The 19,931-nt window shown below is 60.9% G+C and overlaps 2 protein-coding genes across 2 annotated transcripts; both read left to right on the plus strand.

Annotated features, from left to right (window-relative positions):
• The first annotated feature begins 2,774 nt into the window (after positions 1-2,774).
• UTF1 (undifferentiated embryonic cell transcription factor 1) lies at positions 2,775-4,244 on the plus strand. The gene is made up of 2 exons (XM_064488580.1): positions 2,775-3,476; positions 3,665-4,244. Exons 1-2 carry the CDS (start codon positions 2,921-2,923, stop codon positions 4,147-4,149), a joined length of 1,041 nt encoding a protein of 346 aa, XP_064344650.1. The 5' UTR covers positions 2,775-2,920; the 3' UTR covers positions 4,150-4,244.
• Positions 4,245-13,083: 8,839 nt separating this feature from the next.
• Positions 13,084-16,580, plus strand: VENTX (VENT homeobox). Its single transcript, XM_031462074.2, has 4 exons — positions 13,084-13,623; positions 14,115-14,400; positions 15,606-15,766; positions 15,834-16,580. Exons 1-4 carry the CDS (start codon positions 13,111-13,113, stop codon positions 16,140-16,142), a joined length of 1,269 nt encoding a protein of 422 aa, XP_031317934.1. The 5' UTR covers positions 13,084-13,110; the 3' UTR covers positions 16,143-16,580.
• The last annotated feature ends 3,351 nt before the right edge of the window (positions 16,581-19,931 follow it).

A 19,931-nucleotide genomic window follows, 5' to 3' on the forward strand; every position in this document is an offset into this window, starting at 1 on the left:
TCAAATCAACACGTTTTTCTCTGAGAACTGGCAGCCAGTTGCCCAGCAAGGCCCCACCTGACCCCTTCTCAGCCTCTCCCACGATGAATGGAGCACCCACCCTGGGCGGGAGTTGAGGGGATGGCGGGGGTGGGGGGCAGACACCGAAGCTCCTTGCCGGGGGAGGCTCCACTCCCTGGAGATCAGTGTGCCAGCAGCAAGTCCCAGGAGCCCCTGGGCCGGCACCAGCACACATCATGTGGAGAAGGCCTGCGGGACACCAGGCAGCCAGGCAGAGCCCAAGATACAGGGCTCGGGGCAGTCCTTGTGCAGCAACCAGTGGCCGAGGGGCCGCTCCCCTCCCTGGGGCTGGGGCTGGGGCTGGGCCTGGGCCTGAGAAAGCAGGGTTCCCTCACCCGGCCCACAGGCCCACCAACCGGGGCTGTGTTAGTTCCACTGCTGTTTGATTCTGCCAGGACATGGTGGTCCTCTTGGGACAGGACGGGTTCAAGCTGCCACGTCCCTGTCCCCACAGCCCCCACCTCCTCACTGCCTCTCCCACCTGCAGGGGCAGGCCTCAGCAGCAGAGGAAACGGGATTTTGAAGGGGAACTGAACCAAACACAAAAGAACTGCAGTGAAGACCACATTCTGGTGGGGAGCTGGCTTCTCCCTGGGTGGGTGGGTTGGCAGGTAGAATCGGAGACGTGGGCGCCAGGCCTCCCACCGCCAGAGAATGAAACTACGGTAGAGCCCACGGTGGGAGGTGGTCGGGCACAGAGATGCAGGGCATGCACGTCCTCAAGGTCCCCAGCTGCCGCTGCAAGGCTTCGGTCACACCACCACTGATCTTTCGGGTGGATGACTCTGCCGTGGTGCCGTCCCGTGCCTGTAGGATGCCAGGCAGCAGCTCTGGTCTCTACTCTCTAGGTGCCAGCAGCACTGCCCCCCAAGTTGTGACAACCAGCCATGCCCCCAGACATCACCAAATACCCCCTGGGGAACAAAACTGCCCCCAGAATCACTGACCCAGAAGCAATGACACCCTGTACCCAAATGCATCCTGTACCCAAACCTTGGTTTCTAGATAACCATTCTCCCCCCAAAAAAGAAAATGGCTGATTCCAGGACGAGGATGGGAAAGTACCACGCGAGCCAGGAGCTGGGGAGTGCTAGGAAGGGAGATGGACGGCAGGTCACATCCACAGGACACAAGACAAGAAGAATGTGAAGGGCTCCCAGGGCCAGAGCCGGGGGCCTGAGCACCACGTGGGACAGTGATGCGCTGTGACACAGGAAGAGGATAAGCACCTGTGTGTCTGCACTGATGTAGACAGACAACTGGGGGAGTACATAGATGGGAAGAACTGCAGGAGGCACCCAAACAGCACCGGCACCCATGGCCCCAGGAGGTTCAGCTTGTTACCCCCGCCCCGTGTGGTGGAGCTGGTGATGGGCCCCCACTGCGGGGCAGGACGGGAGAGGGTGACCTGCCGGTGGGGAGATGCAGCCATGCCACAGCCATGCACCCTGACGTGACGTAATAAGATGGCACATCACCTTGGTGATCTCTTTCCAGAACCCAGAACCCAGTCTAATCACAAGAAGACACCAGACAAACCCAAATTGAGGGACATGCCACAAAATAATTTGAGTTTCCTCAAAATGTTGAGGGTATGGAAAAGAAGATTTGGAAACGGCCACAGCCCAAGGGAGACTCGGGGGACGACGACTGAATGCAGCTCAGCACCGGGACAAGATCCTGGAACAGAAAGAGGACATTAGACAGAAACCTGGTACGACCCAACAAAGTTTGTGGTTTAGTCAGCAGGACTGTGCGATGTTAACTAATTAGCTTTGCCAAAGTTCCACAGTGGAATAAAATGTTCATCTGAGGGAAACACAGGGACCATGTTGTCATTGCAACCTGCCTGCATGTCTAGAATTATCCCAAACTAAGCAGACTGATTTTTGCTTGTTTTTGTACTCAGTGACCTTGCTAAGCTCATTTATTAATTCTAATAATGTGCTTGTAATTTTGTGCTTTCCACATATACAACCGTATTATTTGCAAGTAGTGACTTTTTTTACTTCTTCCTCTGCTGTCTCTACATTTCTCATTCCTTTTTCCTGTCTTATTGCTCTGGCTCGGACTTCTAGAATAAAGTTGGACAGAAGCCGTAATGTTGGGCATTCCTGTCTTATTCCTAATCTCAAGAGGGTAAGGCTCAGTACTGTGTATTAACTATGTTAGCTGTGGGCATTCGTTACCAGAATAAAGAAAGAAGTTTTGTTCTGTGAAATGTGTGTGAATTACGACACTAAGTCTGACCAGTGGCCAGGTTCTTGTCAGCTCCAGCAAGAAGCTGCCTGCAGGCATGACCACCACCTCTAGTGCAGACTAAAACCACACCGGAAGTGGGGGCGGAGCCACCATATAATTAGTTTCAGAACAACACCTAGGGTGTACCAAAGGAAAAAGGAGGGGGCGCGAGGGAGCCTCTGGAACTGGAATGTTCCATAGCTTGATCTGCGCAGCGGTGAAAGGGCATGGCACATGCGTAAAGACGAATCGAACCCTGCGCGCCTAATGCACGTTGCCAAGTTCTTTTGTACCTCAATTGAGCACTTTAAGAAGTACAAACACGGTTTCTGGGCGGGTTCTTCCCCGCTGCGCAGGCAGGGCCAGAGCTTGGCTCCCTGCGCTTAAGGCCTAAGGGTCCAAAAACTGGCCTGGAGACCAAGGCCCCAGAGCAGTCAGATTGAACTTGGCGCGCGGAGAGGCGGGGCGGGGCGGGGCGGAGCGGTGGGAGGGCCGCGTAGACCCGGCTGGGCTCCGGCTGCCGCTCCGACCGACGGCGGACGCGCAGGGTCCTCCCAGCTCGTGTGGGCGGCCTCCCTCGGGCCTCGGAGCCAACCCCCGCGCGCCCGCCGGCCCCGGGATGCTGCTCCGGCCCCGGCGGCCGCCTCCGCCCGCGCCGCCGTCTCCTGCCAGCCCGGACCTCGAGCCGCGGCTGGCGGGGGGCGTCCCCGGGACCCCGCCCCGGAGGCCCGCCTCGCCTGGCGCGCTGGCGGCGCCCGCGTCCCCCGGGTCGCCCGCGTCCCCCGGGTTGCCCGTGTCCCCGCGCTCGGCGCAGCGCACGCCCTGGAGCGCGCGCGAGACGGAGCTGCTGCTGGGCACGCTGCTGCAGCCGGCCGTGTGGCGCGCGCTGCTGCTGGACCGCCGCCAGGCCCTGCCCACCTACCGCCGCGTGTCGGCCGCGCTCGCCCGCCAGCAGGTGCGGCGCACCCCTGCGCAGTGCCGCCGCCGCTACAAGTTCCTCAAGGACAAGGTCCGCGACGCGCACGGCCAGCCGCCCGGGCCCTTCGACGCGCAGATCCGCCAGCTCATGGGGCTGCTGGGCGACAACGGACGCAGACGCGCCCGCCGCCGCTCCCCCGGGCCCGGGCGCCCTCCGCGCGGCCGCCGGCCGGCCCCCGCCGTGCCCGCTGAGCCGGGTAGGTGGGCTGGGGGAGGGGAAGGGGCGGGAGCGCCCCAGACTGGAGAGCGGGGGCAGCGGGCTGGGGGGAGGGGCGGCGCGTCCCGGGCCCGAGAGCCAGGGAGGGGGGCTGGGGCGGGAGAGGGCGCCGGAGGAGCGGCGGGCACGCCCCCCGCGCCGCACCCGACCACCAGCTCCACGTTCCAGGCGCCCCACAGCTGCTCGCCGCCCGAGGCCCCGACGCGGACCCCGCCTGGACGCTCAGGTTCAGCCCGTCCCCGCCCAAGACTGCGGAAGACCCCCGCGCCCCCGGCTCGCCGACGGCGCTCTCCACCTTCATCCCGGCACCCGACCGCCCCGAGGACCCCGAGCCCTTCCGCCCCCCTGGCTCCCCACCGCCGCCGTCCCCCGGCCGCGCCCGGGAGGACTCCGACTCGCCGCCCGGCCGCCCGGAGGACCACGCGCCGCCGCAGTCTGCGCCGCCGTCGCTGAACGCCGCCCTCCTGCAGACCCTGGGGCACCTGGGCGACATCGTGTCCATCCTGGGCCCGCTGCGTGACCAGCTGCTGACCTTGAACCAGCACGTGGAGCAGCTGCGTGGCTCCTTCGACCAGACCGTGTCCCTGGCCGTGGGCTTCATCCTGGGCAGCGCTGCCGCTGAGCGCGGCGTCCTGACCGACCCGCGCCAGTAAGACCTGGCCTGCGGCAGTCCCCTCTGTAGGGCCGCCCGCCTCGGCCCTTGACCCCTCCTGTGGCCCTCCCCCGCCCCAAACCTAGGTACGTTCAATAAAAAGGTTTTTTTTTCGAACTCAACCCCGTGTATGTGTGACGGCCTGCCCTGATAGGAACGTTCCCTACAGGTAGGGCTGCAGAGGTCCGGGTGAGGTTAAAATGGCCTCGGGATCCTAGGGAGGGGCCAGGAGGGCTGGAGGGAGGGACCCGTGGGGTCCTACTTTCCCTAGGAGGCCAGTCTCCAGTGGGGAGGGAGCTGTGGGCACCGGGAACCTGAGGTTGGGGCCCCACTGCACACCAGTGTTCTTGCAGGTCTTCAGACCCTGCCTGCTAGCACTTCCCACCAACACAGGCCAGCCATGGGTGGGTAAGCACCGTCCCCACCCCCACCAGCCTCGCTTAGCAGGGAGGAGGAGGAGGCTGGGCCCCACTGGGAGGGTCCCGAGGGAAATGGTGGTGGCTGAGCTGGTGGGGGGAGACGTGAGCAATCTCCAGCGCCCTTCCCAAGGAAAAGAGTCTGAGCCTCTTGGCTGAGCTGGACCAGGAGAGAGGTGCCTGGAAACGGGCAGGAGAGCTGGCACACACCCAGGTCAGGGGCTCCTTCCGCCCCCAAGGAAGGGGGATCGGTCTGGGTGGGCCTGGGTTGGCTGGGGCTGGGGGTCAGATTTTCGACCTTGGCTGAGGCCAGGGTCCCTGCAATTCTAAGAGCTTTATCAAAATCTCCCCTACCCCCTGGAGCATTTTCCAAATAGCAGTTGAGGGCCCCACCCTGCACTGGTGGATCAGACCCAGTGGGGACTGGGCGGGGCCGGAGGCTCTCCCACCCAGGTGGGGCTGAGGAAGTAGCCCGAGGTGTTGGCCAGCATAACAATGCGTGCTCCGGTTGAATGCAGGGCTGCCTTTCAGCCACTGGGGCTCATTCAGAGGCTTAAGTGGTTGCCCTGGGCCACAGGTACAGGAGGGATGGGTGTCACCGCAGGCCCTGCAGCTCCTGCATCCTGGAGGGCTCGAGCGGGGGTGGTGGAATCAGGCCCTCCCCCAGCCCTTCTTTGGAGACATCTTGGGAGAGGCCTCAGCTGGACCCTCAGCCTGCCAGAGACTCTCAGCGGACCAAGGGTGTGCCCACCCTTCAGCTGTCTACTGATGGCAGGTCCTGGGGGTTCTGTGAAAGGTCCCAAATCTTCATTTAAGACGCCCTGGCCTCTGCTCCGCAACTCTGTGCCCTGGTTTCCGAGAACCCACAAGCTGGTATGGGATGATTCCAGCTTGTAAACATCCTCCCGCAGCCCCGAAGTTCAGAGCCCTGGGCTGTGGGGGGTCTGAAACAGCATTGGCCCACATCCAGCAAATCTGCTGACCCCCACCCCACTCGGGTAGGGCCCGTGTCACCTGGGACCCTCTGCTCTGGAGGAAGGAAGTTTTGGGGCTTGAAGACATGCACGAAAGTCTCCAAGTTCAAAATATTTGGGGGCACCGAGGAGAACCCACCTGCTTCGTGCCCACGTTCCCCTGGGGGCCACGTACCATGGCATCCTCCTGAGGTGACTTACCCTGCAGTAACAACTCTGAATACCCCTTCTCCTGGGCATCTCTGACCTCTTCCAGTCTTGTGAGGGGAGGTACTGTCTTCAGCCCACTTCTTGGCTACTGTCTTTAGTCTTTAAACTTGAGCCATTCCTGATGCGTGGATTCCCAGATCCTTTCTGCTGGCCCTGCCTGTGACCCCCTTTGGCTGTGGCCCTCCCTGGGTCTGGGGGTGAGGTGTGTCCCCATCCTGCTCTGTGACGCATGAGTCTTCTGCCAGGCATCCTGGGTTTGGCTCTGTGCGTGTCTGGGGTACACACCCCGGTGGGAACGGCATTCTGGCCGTGAGCATGTCCCTGGGCCTGACCACGAGCACAAGGCAGTGTCTCCAGCAGGGTCTCCTAGGACCAGTCCTCAGGCTGGTCCCCCTCTGTCTCACCAGAGGCCCCTTGGTCAGCAGATTCACAACCTTTTATTTTATCGTGGTCAAGTACACGTAAACTAAATTCATCATCTTGTCCGTTTCAGCGGCCGGCACTGCCTCCACCTCTAGAATTCAGTCTTCCCAAACTGCAATATTAAACGCTAATCGTGCAGCCCCCTCCCCCAGCCTCTGGCTCCCAACCTTCTACTCTCTGCCTCTGGATTTGACTGCTCTAGGGGCCTCATGCAAATAGGATCATACATTATTTGTCTTTCTGTGACTGCCTGATACTCGGCATACGGTCCTCCAGGTTCACCTGTGCTGTAGCTCTTGGCAGAACTTCCTTTTTAAGGCTGAAGGATATTTCGTTGAATGGATAGGCCGAATTTTGGTTCTCCGTTGATCCGCTGACGGACACCCGGGCTGCTTCCACGTTTTAGTTGCTGTGAATAATGCTGTCATAAACGTGGGTGTGCAGATATCCTTTCAAGACCCCACTTCCAATTCTTCTGGGTATGTATCCAGCTGTAGAACTGACAGATCTTATGGTAATTCAATTTTTAACTTTTTGAGGAAACTCCATACTGTTTTCCAGCCACTGCACCATTTTACATTCCCACCAACAGTGCACAAGGGTTCCAGTTTCTTCACATCCTCGTCCACACTTACTGTCTGGTTTTGTTTTTTCACTGCATCCATCCTAGCAGGTGTGTGGGCGGCACCCTTTAACCACGTTGCTACAGCTCGTGGACTTGCAGCAGCGCTGCGCCTGGTGAGTCCATGTCCTCCCATCCAACTACTTGGTGGACCTGGCTAGGTGGTGTTTCTACCAGTTGACTGTTTTCTGCGTTGGTGCCTAGCGAACTTACCTGCATCCTCATTCTGTCCCATGGTGAGCTGAGGCCCATGAAGGCCCCACTAGCTCAGTGACCTCTGGAGTGATGGTGGGTCCTCCCCTCCCTGCCAAGGGGCCCTACCCAACAAAGCTTCAAGGACGTGGGGCTGGTTTTGCTTTTTCTCTTTATCCTGTGTCTTTAGTGCCACCCTGTTGTGTGTTCAGGACTGTCCCTGGGTCGTCATCATTGCCCCATAATGCAGGGCTGTAGCCATGACGCACTCCCTGGGGGCGGGTTTTGTCCCACCTCACCTGGTACCCTCAGCTGTTGGCCTTCCCCGCAAATTCCATTCTTCACGGGGCGGGGGGGGGGGGGCAGAGTTTGAATCTGTTTTCACAAACGTCCTTCAAGGGTCAGGGCTGTTGGGCCCTCGTGAAACAGCCATTTCCAATGATGGACACTGGCTATACGGGATACCTACCTTTAGATGTGTTTCCCCAAATAGGCAGACAACCCTGTCAGTTTGGGAGGGGGAGCTCTTCTATCCCTGGATGGGGCTACATTCTGATTCTTCTGAGGGGGAGGTAATGAGGTTTCCGCCTGGAGGAGGTACCGGGGAGCCGGGACCCTCTTGGGTGCTGAGCACGCGCTCTACCACTTGAACTGTACCCTTCCCCCTACACCGTCTCTGACTAGTTCTGCCACCTGTGCTCCCTCCGATGCCCAGACTGTCCCTAGAACTTGACAGAGGGCAATTTCCTGAGTGAGCCACCTGGCGCTCCAGGACTGCCCATCCTCCGATTCCACTGTTTGTCTTCCAGTTGTGGTCTCTTCTTGACCTGTTCCTCTGACTATACCATCTGTCTAAAGCTCCAGCGATAGACGTGTTGATATTTGAAACATTCTCAAACCCGGGGAGTCTCTGGGGGTGTCTGGACTCTGGGGCAGCCCCTGAAACCTGCATCCTTGTCTGAGTCGGGGGCCTGGCAACCCTGCCTGACCTCTGCAGCACATCCTTGAGGCTTTGGTGAGCGTGCATGTATCCCTTCTGGTTTACAGCGAGGGAAGGGAGGCTCCGTCTGTGTTCTCCAGGTTGTCACCAGAGGCCCATGGTCTGTCTAACCTGCTCCCCAGGACATCAGCCACGTTTGTGGTTTGCTCCCCAGGTCCTGTGCTGTGGGCCCCCAGGGCCAACAAGGCAGAAGTGCTGGCTCCCTCCCACACCGTCCCTGCTGCTAAACGAGACCATGTTGCTCTGTTTCCGCCTGAATGTCTGTGTCCCCCAGACCCCTGTGTTGAAATCCTAAGCCCCGATATGATGGTGTAGGGGTGAGTTGGAGGGGATTGGGTACTGAGGGCGGAGCCTCGTAACTGGGACTAGTGCCCTTGCAGGAAGAGGCATGAGAAGGTTTCTTTCTATCCCTGCTCCCTGCACAGGAGGCCACAGTGAGAAGGCAGCCGTCCGCCTGCCAGGAAGCTGGCCTTGCCAGAGCCTGGCCCCACCAGCCCCTGACCTCTGCTGCCCAGCCAGCAGAAAGGTGAGAAGTAGGTGCTGTGTAAGCCGCCCGTCTGTGGTGGTGCTGCTGCAGCAGCAGGAGCTGGCTGGGGCGTTAGCACCTGGCACACACGGGGCTCCGAGTTCAGCACAGAGGCTTCTCTGACACGCTGGAACCCGCCCTGCCCGCCTTGCCCGCCCTGTCCACACACTGCCGTCTCCCAGACTTCCTCACTTACGATGTGCACCTGGAAAGACCCTAATGGTTTTTTTAATGGATGATCCAAGCCCTGCAGAGTCCTGGCACAGACCCTGAGCGAGACTCGGCCTGGTCCTCTGCCCGGGCCTCGCAGTCAGATGCAGCCCCGCCTGCCCTCCATCACCGGTAGGTGGGGTGTCTCTGGGGCTGGCCTCTGCTCACCATTTACCCGCGTGAGAGCCACTATCCTTTCTAGGCAGGTTTTTCTGCCTATTGGGTGGGCCTAACCTATGTCCAGCACCTTCAGCACACCCCGTGGGCACCCTTTTCTTTGCTCTCTGAACTCTTGGTTCTAATCTAGTCCCTCAAGGGCCCTTCTGGCCTCGGAGAAAGGTCAGATCCTTGACTGATGGACAGTACGTCTCGACTGTTTCGACTGGTCAGTGAAGAATCCCGCCTGAAGTCTGTGGTTACATCTTCTACGAGGTATTTCACTCAGCTTTGTCAGCATCACCCACACGATCCTCTCCCGAAGACCTGCCTCTGTAAGCAGAGCAGAAGGGCCTGTGCCCCGAGCCACGCCGCCTCCCCCCTCTGCCCCGAGGCTTACACCTCTGCTCCTAAAGCTTGGTGCTGGCCCTCCCTGCCCCCACCTGCACTCTCTGGCCCCGTGTGACTCGGTCCCACACACGGAAGATCTTGGGCCAGCCTGTCCCATTTCCATGTCATCACAGATCACTTGAGTCACTGTGGCTGCTGCTGTCCTCAGTGCCTGTCATCTTTGTCACCAGTCTCCCAGAACGAGGTCCCTTCCCAAAGATCCCAGGGGTTGTGGTCCTCACTGTATTTACAAGAGGGTGCTTGTCTGACTTGCCCTGGTTCACTGCTGTCTCTAATAATACCCAGCACATCTGTATGTCCAGAGCAGCACCAGGCAGAACTCTCTGGGATGATGGGAATGTTCCAGAAGGCACTGTCCAGTCTTGTGAAAGAAAAGCCCAGCTGGGCTAACGAGCTAAGTCACAAATCTAAGCGTGATAAGTGTCGGTTTACTGATCTAAGTTCTGCTGGGCTAACTCGTAAATCTGAAGTTTAGTGTCAGTTTACTGGGCTAACAAGCTAACTCGTAAATCCAAGCTCAACAAGTGTCAGTACGTGATCTGTTCCGAATTGATAAGCTCCAGTGTACTGATTCCTTGCTTTTTGTTGTTTGAGCCTTATTGGCTAATAGCCCCATACTTGTAATTAACCCTATAAAACCTCATGTGCACGTCTTGGAGGTGCTCAAAGCTTCGGAGCAGAAGCCCCTCTGAGCCCGCCGGCGTAATAAATCTGAGTACTCCAACCCTCCGAGTGGTGCTTGTTTCTTGGCTGGCCTGTCACTTCCGTAACAGTCTGACAGCCACCAGCCACGTGTGGTCACTGAGCTGTTAAAACGTGGCCAGTGCGACTGAAGAACTGAATTTTTTTCGCTTAAATTAACTTAAATCACCACATATGCCTGGGAGTTCCACGTCCTCACATACAGTTGTTTTATTTTAGTATCACTGGCTTCAGCTTCCTATCTTCAGAATCTCACCTTTAAATTTATGTTTAATTCAATCCCAAAATCCCATTCCTTTCACCAAAGTCAAAGACCTGGAGTCAGACCTTCCAGTCGAGGTCCGGTCCAGGGTCACCAGAGAGCCCCTTTCCAAGCTGCTCAGTCTCATTGAGGACTTACCAAATGCAGCAAAAGGTCACCCAGGTGACTCTTCAACCCATCTGAACCAGCCTCGACCCCGAATCCCTCCCACCCTGTCTCTCAGGGGCAGAGCTGCAAGGCCACAGGGCCTGGCCACGGGTGGTGACTCGGTCCACTTTCTTTCTGACGAACTTACCTGCATGAGGGCATCCCAGCGTGGCCCAGCCCTGCCAGCCAGAGGCGCTCCTCGGCCTGGAGGATAGAGGGCCCCCGCCTGCAGAAGGAGATGTGCCCTTGGCTGGGCAGAGGCGGTGGGAATTACCCGGAGCCGGGACAGCCTCAGAGCCCACTGACTGGAGCAGGGAAGGTGAGGCCTGGTGAGCAGAGGGGGCCACAGGCAGGCTGCCTGGTCTGCACACCCACTCTGGACCGCACCAGCCTCAGGGCCGTGGGCAGGAGGACCCCAAGTGAGGGCTGAGGAGTGGGAGGGGCCAGGGGAGCACCTGCCCCTGTTGGCCCACTCTGCCTGCCCTGCTGCATCCCCTGAGGGCGGAGGGAGGTGGACCCGGGAGGGCCCACCGCTGAGGCTCCTCGAGGCAGCAGCAGACCTGGCCCCCTAGGAAAGAGGGGGTGTGAGGACCGGGCCTACCCAGACAGACCCAGCGCTTCCCAGGCTATGGGAGGGCGTGGGGCTCTCTACCTCTTCACACCTGGGGCCTGGGACTCCAACACTGCCCACCCACCGTGTGCTCTCTTCCCAAACTACCGCCCGGCAGGCGTGGGTCGCGCCCACCACGCCCCCACACTGAAACCTCCGGTCTCTCTGCCAGAAGCACCAGCAAGCCGTCTGGGCTCCCTGGGAGGGCGGGGGGAGGAGCGTGAGGGGGCGTGGCAGCGGGGGAGGAGCCCACCCTGAGAGCGAGGGGCTGGGCTGAAGGGGCGGCCGTGGCGCCTGCTCTGCGAGAGCGTCCCGAGGCCACGCGGGCTGGAGAGATGGGACAGGAGGACAGCGATGCCGCCACCAGGGATCAGCCTCACTTCTCATTCACGCCTCCCCAGCTCCGATATGTCTGAGGGAGGGGCGTGGACAGTGGTCTTCGGAGGCGCAGGGCCTCCCCTGGCCGTCGTCCCCGCTGTCGGTGGAGGTGGCCTAGACGAGTGGGGGCCGTGATGGCTAGAACCCGGCGGGTCTCAGGACTTAAGCAGCTGGACCCCCGGAACCAAGTGCCAGACGCAGGGCTGGGGCCGCCGGAAGAGCCCGTTCAGGAGGAGGGAGTTGGCTTCGGTCGCTTGTCGGGGCGGGGCTGCAGGGCCACCCAGTGCAGGCGGACCGGAGAGCGCGGGTCTCCCACTCCCGCTGGCCTCCACCCAGCCCGCTGCCCGCTGCAGGCGGGACGCGACTCTCCGGGCGCGCAGGTGCGGGTTCGGTGGGAAACCACGCCTGCGCCGAATCACCCGGAGTCCTAGGAAGGCAGCAGAAGGGCAGCAAACCTGGTGGCCGGTCCCTAGCAGCTCCGGAGGCTGCTCCGAAGCCAAGTGAGGAAGCTGATGCCAAACGTGGATTACACAGTTTTTACCCGGCCAGGTGTAGAGGGAGGGAAGGGGGACCCCAGTGGACACGAGCGAGCCTGAGCCCCTCGCAGCCTGGCGGAAATGACCGCTGGGAAGAGGGGCCAACCTAGGCAGCGCCTGCATCTGGAGGGGAGGGCTCAGAGGGTGGGGCCATCTGACCTGCTGAGGGGAGGTCACCTTAGGACCCTGGAGGGGGAGGTTCAGATAGGGGCTGGGGAAGTGGAGGTGGGAGGGCCATTAGAGGAGGGTCCCGGAATAGGGAGGGAGCCGCCCAGTAGAGCTGGGGGATGGCTGCCAAGGATGGTTCCTGTGTGGGGCCAAGAGGCCAAGGGACCGGCCCTGAAAGGTTAGAAAGGAGGAGACGCTAAAACTAGGTTTTGAAAGGCATGGTCCGTGTTAAAACCTGCCATTTCATAAATTAATGCTTTTAGCCGGGATGGTACAGCTCAGTGGTAGAGATGCACCAGGTCCTGAGTTCAATTCCCAGTACCTCCATTAAAAAATATAAATAAAAACCTAAGTACCCCCCCCAATTTTTTTTAACTTGTAAATTAGTGCTTTTGAGCACATGATGAAGTAGTGTGCACCTTGAGCAGCCGTGGGGGGTATTTATCCCCTAGGCCTCCACTGGGGTCAGGGCCTCCGCACAGCACCCTCTCCCAGCTCAGCCGCTTTCGCCGGATACTGAAACGGACACTGTCGCTGCGGAGCTGGAAGCATGCGCGCGGGCGTCCCTGGAGCAGCCCTGGGGCCGTACGACTTCCAGGACACCCTGCAGCCTCCCAGTAGACACCCCAGCTACACACAAGTGATTTTAGTCCCCGGCCTCACCCCGCCGGGTCCGGTGACAGAACTGAGCCTGCCCAAGGGCCAGAGGAAGAGCTGCGGTCAGGGCCTGCCGGTTCCCTGCTGTGTCCGGCTCCCGCATCACCAGCCCCGCCGCCCTGCCCCTCAGGCTCGAAGGCAGCGTTGGGGTGATAATTCGGAGGCGAAGCCCGCGGGGCCTTTGATGTCCGCGCGGCGGGGCGGGCGCGGAGGCGGCTTGGTGCTCCGCCTAGGCTGGCGCCGGCGCCCCCGGGAGTCGACGGTGCTGACTCCACCCGTCCCCTCGGAAGCCCTGCGGCGGGCTGGGGGCCGACTCCGGCCGCCGGGGGCTCAGCGCGGACCCAGAGCCCGCGCTCCGGGGGATGCGGCTTCTGCCGGTTGGGTCCTCGCGGACTGCCCTGCAGTCGCCTAGGACGCACCACGTGTCCGTCTGCCGGGTAGCACCGAGGAGACAGACGCGGTCCGGCCAAGGTCGAGGGAGAGGTCCTGCCCAGCCCTCCGCCTCCCCGCGGAGCACCGGCGTCCCAGGCCTAGTCGCGCCCTTCCCCGAGGCCAGTGGGGCGCCCGGGACGCAGACGCGGCCAAAGAGGAGTGAAGCGACCGCGGCGCCAAGGGCAGGGACCGGTGACCGTCCTCAGGACACCCCCTGCAGCTCCTGTGGCACCAGAGTGAAACCCAGCAGAGAGACTGGGGGCGGCGAGGGAGAAGGGCCCACGGAGCCGGAGGGACCCTCTCTGACCAGCCCCTCCCACCCTGTCTGGCTTGTTGCCAGCCCTACATTCCTACGCAGCGGGGCCACCGGGTTGCAGCAGACAGGGCACTGGCCAAGTCCACGCTGTCCTGGGAGTGGCCATGGGGACCTCCAGCTCCCTCAGGTGTGCACATCCGTCACTGCAGACCCACGGGGACAAGGTGGCGAGCCAACCTGGAGAGAGGAGATAGCTCGGCACCCCACAGGACAAGCCCCCAGCTGGGGTGCTGGGTGGGAGGGGGCCATCCTAACCTTCCCACAGCGCAGGCCAGCGGGTGGGGGTGGGGGAGATGAAGGGATGTAGCAAGTCGCGGGTTACCACCTCTCCCCCAACTGTGGACCACAGCCCCGCCCTTCCCTCAGACATCTTGGAGCCGGGGAGGTGTGAATGGCCTCCTTTGTGCTTCTGAATTGAAGGCAATTAGGTGCTACTTATCTAGTGGGGTAGAAATTTGGGCCATCTACGAAAACCCGCCTCCACCCACCCACCTCCTCCTGAGCTTATAAGTGCAGCCCAGCCCTGCCAAACCTGAGGCAGACCCTATGCTCAGCCTGGCCCTGCCCCACCTGACAGACTGCGGACCCTGTTCCCAGCCCCCATCATCTGTCTTGCAGAGGATTCCGGCCAGGCCCCCACCATCTGTCCAGAGGCACTACCCAGCCATGCCTCCCTCCTCCGCCCTACCTGGTGGCTGCAAGCGGACCTCCAGCTTTGGTTCAGTGGACTGGCTCTCCCAGAGCAGCCACACAGGGCTGGCGCACACCTCCAGGCCTGCCGAAGTCTCCTGGGGGAGCCTGTCTGCCTCAGCCCAGGTGTACTACAGGGGGGAGCCCCACCAGACTGTGGACATGGAGGAGGCGAAGCTCTCAGAAGTGTCTGCACCGGGGACGCCTGCAGCTGGTAGGTGTGGGGATGGGAGTCCGGGAGGGGGGTCAGGAAGAGGGTCACACCCCGGCCACATCCGTGTACCCTGGTCATCGGAGGGACATTCTTACCAAGGCTGAGGCTTAGGGTGGAGTCTGACACCTCCTGCAAGTGAACGCTTCCCCTGGGAAGCAAAGGCTACAACGGGGGCCTTCCTTGCTCAGCCCCCGGGCCTCCTGGGGCCGGCCCACCGGCGCAGTGAGCCACTGCGCCTACACTAGCACTTGGTGCCTGTGACTCAGGCTCTGAGATGAGTCCTTGGGGCGCACCTCTGCAAGAGGGCCGTGGGGAAGTGCGTCTCACCAGCTCATTCAGAGGGGTCTCTGGCCCCTCCTGCGAAGCTGGCGCCTTCCTTTGCCGTCTAGACTTCGGCCTGTTCACCAGCTGCTGGGAGGCCTGCAGGTTTGCTTAGGGGCAGCCACGACCCGGATGCCACTTGCTTTCCCGTGGTTTCCAAACTTGATGGAACCCTTTGTCGTTGGCTAAGACGTTCTTCGTCTGTCTTTTAGTCCTTGTGAGTTAATGGCTGTTTTTAGGTTTCAAGTGGCCAAAAGTGGGGTTGATATTGTCTGTAAGTTTTTATTTTAAGAAAAAGTTTAAATGATGACCATGGGGACTTCGTCACCTCCTGGGGGGCGCTAGTGCTCCCCACATGTCCTGACAGCTATTAAGAGAACAGGCCTGCCTGAGACACACGGCTGGTGGTGACAGAGCCTGGGTCTCAGGGATGGGTACACCCGAGGCAGAGCTCGTGAGAAGGCTTTCCGAGGATTTCGGGCCTCTGCCTGGGGTGGGCTTCACCAGCCCCCATGGCCACCCATCCCACCCAGTGAGTGGAAGTTCCTTGTCTGCAGGCAAAACACACTGCTTTCTGGAAGGGACTGTGCACCCCAGGCAGAGGGTGAGGGGCCGGCGTCAGAATTGCTGTCCGCTCTGTTGTCTTCTTGCCAACGTCCACGTTTCTGGGCCTCATTCCACACTAGAGCTGGAGGGGGAGTGGCTCTCCTTGACCCAGCAGGACGGCAGAGCAGGATGGGCTGTTCTCCGGAGAGAGGCGGGGGCGGGGGGGCTGCTCTTCCCGAGGTACCAGCCACCATCCACAGGCACGAAGCCTATCCCCCCTTCTCCCACCGGGCAGCACTTCCAGCCAAATGGATTGGGTGCCCTTCCGTCCCCCTCAGGGCCGAGCAAGGAGGCAGACGGCACGCGGGCTCCCCGCATGCGCACGGCCTTCACGGCGGAGCAGGTCAGCGCCCTGGAGAGCTCCTTCCAGCACCGCCGCTACCTGGGGCCCCTGGAGCGCCGGCGGCTGGCCCAGGAGATGCAGCTCTCCGAAGTGCAGGTGAGGTGGCCGGCAGGCAGGGTGGTGGCCTGTGGCCGCCCCCTCTCTGATCTCACTCTCCCCACAGGTAAAGACCTGGTTTCAGAACCGCCGAATGAAGCACAAGCGCCAGCTGCAGGACTCCCAGCTGAGTCCGCCCTTCTCCGCACCCCTCCACCCGCCCCCCGCCCTGCGCAGCCGCCTGCAGCTGCTTTGCCCTTGGGCCTCCCTGCCTGGGCCCCCAGCTCTGGTCCAGCCTCTGGGCTCTTTCTGGGGTCCCCTCGGAGTGAAACCAGCCTCCCTGGCTTCAGCGTGGGCCTCATGCAGCAGGCAGCCTCCGGTGTGCTGCCTCCGGTGTGCTGCCTCCCGGACACTGGGGGCTGGGTGCACACACTGAGCCCAGCTTTGTCCAGGGGAGCCTGGGGCCTGTGCGCCCCACCGGCGACTGGGGATGCCTTTTGAGGAAGGGAGGCAGCTGACGCCCAGGGCTGCGGTGTATCAGACGTGCTGGGTATGCGCAGCGGTACCTGGCATCTGCCTGGAGAGACAGCCCGGTCTGTATTTACACCACTGTGATGTCCTGGCGTGGGCCCCAGCGGTGGGGCCTGGAACTGGCCCCACCTAAGACTGGGGATTTATAGCTGAAGACATTTTGAAGCCTATTCCCCTCTGAAAAGTGCTGAAGGGTTGGCGTGGAAAGTGGTGGGTCAGCGAACAGTCGGAAGCCAAGCGCGCTGTGCTGCGTTGGGCTCCCACACAACAAAGGGTAACTTACTCAGCTTAAGGGGCTGGAAAACTGGCTTTCCAGTTGGAAAAAATAAAGGTGGAGTCTGTCTTACGCTATATGCTTATAGGCTTTGTGTATGAAAATGAAACCTGACAGGACTGGGGGGAGCAGTGAAGGCATTTGGGGTTTGAGTTCCGTGTTAACAATGACCTCAAAGCTAGAAACCAGAAAGGGACAGAGATGATCGGTTTGCCTCTGAGAAACTAGACCCCGGTGGTGACGGTCACCTCCCCGTGCCTCCGGAGCACATGCAAGCCAGGGACTGCATCCTGTCCATGCTGTCTTGCCCCCTCCCTTGGTGAAGAAAGGCTCTGGGAGCCGGGACCCCCCCTCACACCCTGAGCTGTCCTCACCTGCAGGGCAGAGCCTCTGTGCCTGCCTCGGTGCAGCAGTCCCAGCAGAGAGCAGGAGGCCTCCGGCATCAAGTCCACAAATGCCCAGGAGCAGGAGAGTGGACCCCTGAGGCTCCCCGAGGCAGTGCCGTCATCACCGGAAGGAGAAAGCCCACCAGCGCAAACCTGTTGGAGGGTTCTGATGGTGTGCACCGAGTTCAGATGCCCACCCTCGTCCACGGCATCCCAAGGGCGTCTGTGCCACGTGGGTGACTGGCAAGCAGGGTGGGGGGTGCTGGAGGACCTGCCGCAAAAGGCCAGTTCAGAGAACCCAGGTGTGCAGATAGGAAGCACGCTTTGCAGGGAAGAGCAGGTGGGTTGAGGACGGAGGCAGGTGGTCGGGGAAGGGGCTGTGACAGGAAAACTTGGGGCACAGCTAGGGAGGGTGTGTGCCCTGAGGCCTGCCAGGAAGGAGGGGCACCCTGAAGGCTCCCTCCCGCCCACTGTGGAGGGAGGGTTCTAAGCAGAAATTCTCCATCCCAGGAGCAGAGTCTGGGTGTCTGAGAACAGAGCCAGAGGCAGGGCGGGGGCTGGTTTGAAGCTTTTGAATTTGGGGGGAGGGGAGGGGAGGGGAAGGAAGTAACTAGATTTACTGGTTTTTTTTTTACTTAACAGAGGTGCTGGGGATTGAACCCATGACCTTATGCATGGTAAGCATGCGCCCTACCACTGAGCTATACCCTCCCCACCACCACCTCAAAGCTTTTGAATTTTGGCCACGTTCCCAGCACGTCGTGTTGGGGTTGTTGACCTATCACTACTGTGGGTTATGTGAGAGAGATGGGGCTTCTACAGTCATGTTGAGCCATTTATTCAGGATTTCTTGTGAGCTCAGGATTTGCTTAAACACATACTGTTCAGGTTTGTGTGGCTTCATGTATTGTAACCTTAAAACAAAACTGGATTTTCTCTGCCCCTAAAAACTTAAGCAAATGTCTGATTGTCTTGTTACTTCCAAATTGCCCAGGGGTTCGGGGGATTCTCTGAGTGTGCGGTCACCCTCACTCCCGGGAACCAGCCCCCCAGGGACTTTGGGCATCCCTTGTCTGCAGCCTCTGCCCACTTCTGGGAAACTCAGCCCAGGGCATCCTTCCTTCCTGCTGCCCAGACAGGCTCGGGGCATGGGGGTCCCCTGAGCCTGACTGTTGCGTTAGAGCCAGCTTCACCTCATAGCACGGCCAGGGCAGAACAGAATCACCTATGAAAATCTTGCCAAAAGCCTAAATCCCAGTTTACAGGAACTAGGCACTTAGCGTGGACGCCGGCTGGGGCCTGCCCTGGTGGACCTTGAAGAGGAACCTGATGGGAAAATAGCTGCGAAGCCTGGGGTGGGCAGGCTTGGAGGGGCAGTCAGGGGGGTGAGGTCCAAGGGTTCTGCCTGGTGCCACTGGGGTGCTCGCCTCCCTTTGTGTGGGAACAGGACCCACGGTCTGCTGGGCCTCGTGCCTGAAACATTCAGAAGGCCCAAGATCAGCACAGTGCAGCACGCGCCGCAGAATGCAGGCGGCTGAACCAGCCGGGGGCTTACGGGGTGCCTGCTGGACTTCCCACCTTTCTGTCTGAAATCATCAGACGAAGTGGCTGCATGGGACGGCTGGGACGCTGGCCCCGCCCCTCCCCAGGGCCAAGCATGTGAGCCACCCAGTCCTTGGCACCCTGGCTGTGAGCCCCAAGGTGTGGGTCAGGGACCCACCCTCTCAGCCAGGCCGCCCCCACCAGCCCCACAAGCAGAGTGGGAATTGTGGACTTGCTGAAGAGATGCAGCCCCCCCAAGCCTCTCTTAGGGGTGTGGGAAAGACCCAGCCCCACAACCCCAACCCAAGATGATAAAAATGTGACACTCTCCACCCTCAGCCCAGCTCAGCAGCACCCGGTGGCAAAGGGCCTGCCGCCCCCAGGACCACAACCAGGAGCCAGGACTGGGAGGACGAGGGCACACGAGGCTGGGGCTGCACGCAGGTGCCCCGCCACCCAAGCCTCCGAAGCTGGAAGGCTGGGCCTCATCCGTCTCCCAGGCCATTAAGACCCCCACTCCCAGTCTGGCAGTTACTGAAAGTGGTAAGGGGCAGGTGGAGGGAGACCCCTCCCCAGGGAGGCCACGGTGAGGCTTGTGGGACAGGCTTGTTCACCTGGAGCCCCTGGGATCCCACCCCACCATCAATGGGTCAAAGGTCCCCCCCCCAGGACCGATGGCCTGTAGGGGTGTCACCTGGCATTTCCAAGGGCCTCCCAGCCCCAGTCCTCGCGCCGGGCTGCCTCTTCCTGCCCCTCAGCTGAGCCAGAGCTGCCACAGGACGCACAGGACTTCTCTGCCCAACCTCCCAGGCCTATCTCCCTGCCTGGGAGCTGCCCACAAGGGAGGACACGTCCAGAACCCAGGGAGGACACGCCCCAACCAGGTGGCAGTGACCCTGAGGGGTTTCCCTCTCTGGGCCCAGGAGCCATGCCCTGCAGCTGCCGACAGAAGGATAATGGTACAGAGCAAGGCAGATCCATTGGCTCCCTGGATCCAGCCGTGCCTGCAACCCACCTGTCTCCCCATCACAGGGAACACAAGTGTCTGGATCAGTGCTGCTGTTGCTCGTACACTGAGGGTATTGTGATAGCTGCTGCTTGTCAGTCCTTTCCGGGGTCCCATGGGGAGCCTCACCAGCAGAGCCAGCCCCCAGCGCCCTTCTGGCACTGCAGGCGTGGGCGGCTGCCTGAGCAGGGAGGGCCTCGGGGGCTGCCCACCCTGCCTGCTGCAGGCCCAACCCCCTTCCGCCACCTTCCGCAGGAGCTGTGGCTCTCTGGAGGAGGCGCAGCCGGGCCTGGGGCTGCCGCTGCTAAAAGGACCTGTCGAAGCTCCGCTTGCTGGGCGAAGAGCCTGACAACTGCTGTTCAAGCTCCCGGCTCCCAGGGCTCCCTCTGGCCCTTTTCCTACAGCAGGGAGTTAGGACCCACAGGCTCCGGGCCAAGGTGCTCCCACCCAGAGCAGCAGGCCAGGCCCCAGGCAGTGCTGCTGGGC

This window comes from Camelus dromedarius, chromosome 8, assembly GCF_036321535.1.
Source record: "Camelus dromedarius isolate mCamDro1 chromosome 8, mCamDro1.pat, whole genome shotgun sequence".
In the NCBI taxonomy this organism is placed as follows: Eukaryota; Metazoa; Chordata; class Mammalia; order Artiodactyla; family Camelidae; genus Camelus; species Camelus dromedarius.

Bases quoted from the DNA above. Each gene is read 5' to 3' on its own strand.
- VENTX (XM_031462074.2), top strand. From the start codon at position 13,111: ATGCGGCTTCTGCCGGTTGGGTCCTCGCGGACTGCCCTGCAGTCGCCT. The intron at 13,624-14,114 runs GTGTGCACATCC...TCTGTCTTGCAG, and splicing joins GGGACCTCCAGCTCCCTCAG to AGGATTCCGGCCAGGCCCCC. The intron at 15,767-15,833 runs GTGAGGTGGCCG...CTCTCCCCACAG, and splicing joins TGCAGCTCTCCGAAGTGCAG to GTAAAGACCTGGTTTCAGAA.
- UTF1 (XM_064488580.1), top strand. From the start codon at position 2,921: ATGCTGCTCCGGCCCCGGCGGCCGCCTCCGCCCGCGCCGCCGTCTCCT. The intron at 3,477-3,664 runs GTAGGTGGGCTG...TCCACGTTCCAG, and splicing joins CGCCGTGCCCGCTGAGCCGG to GCGCCCCACAGCTGCTCGCC.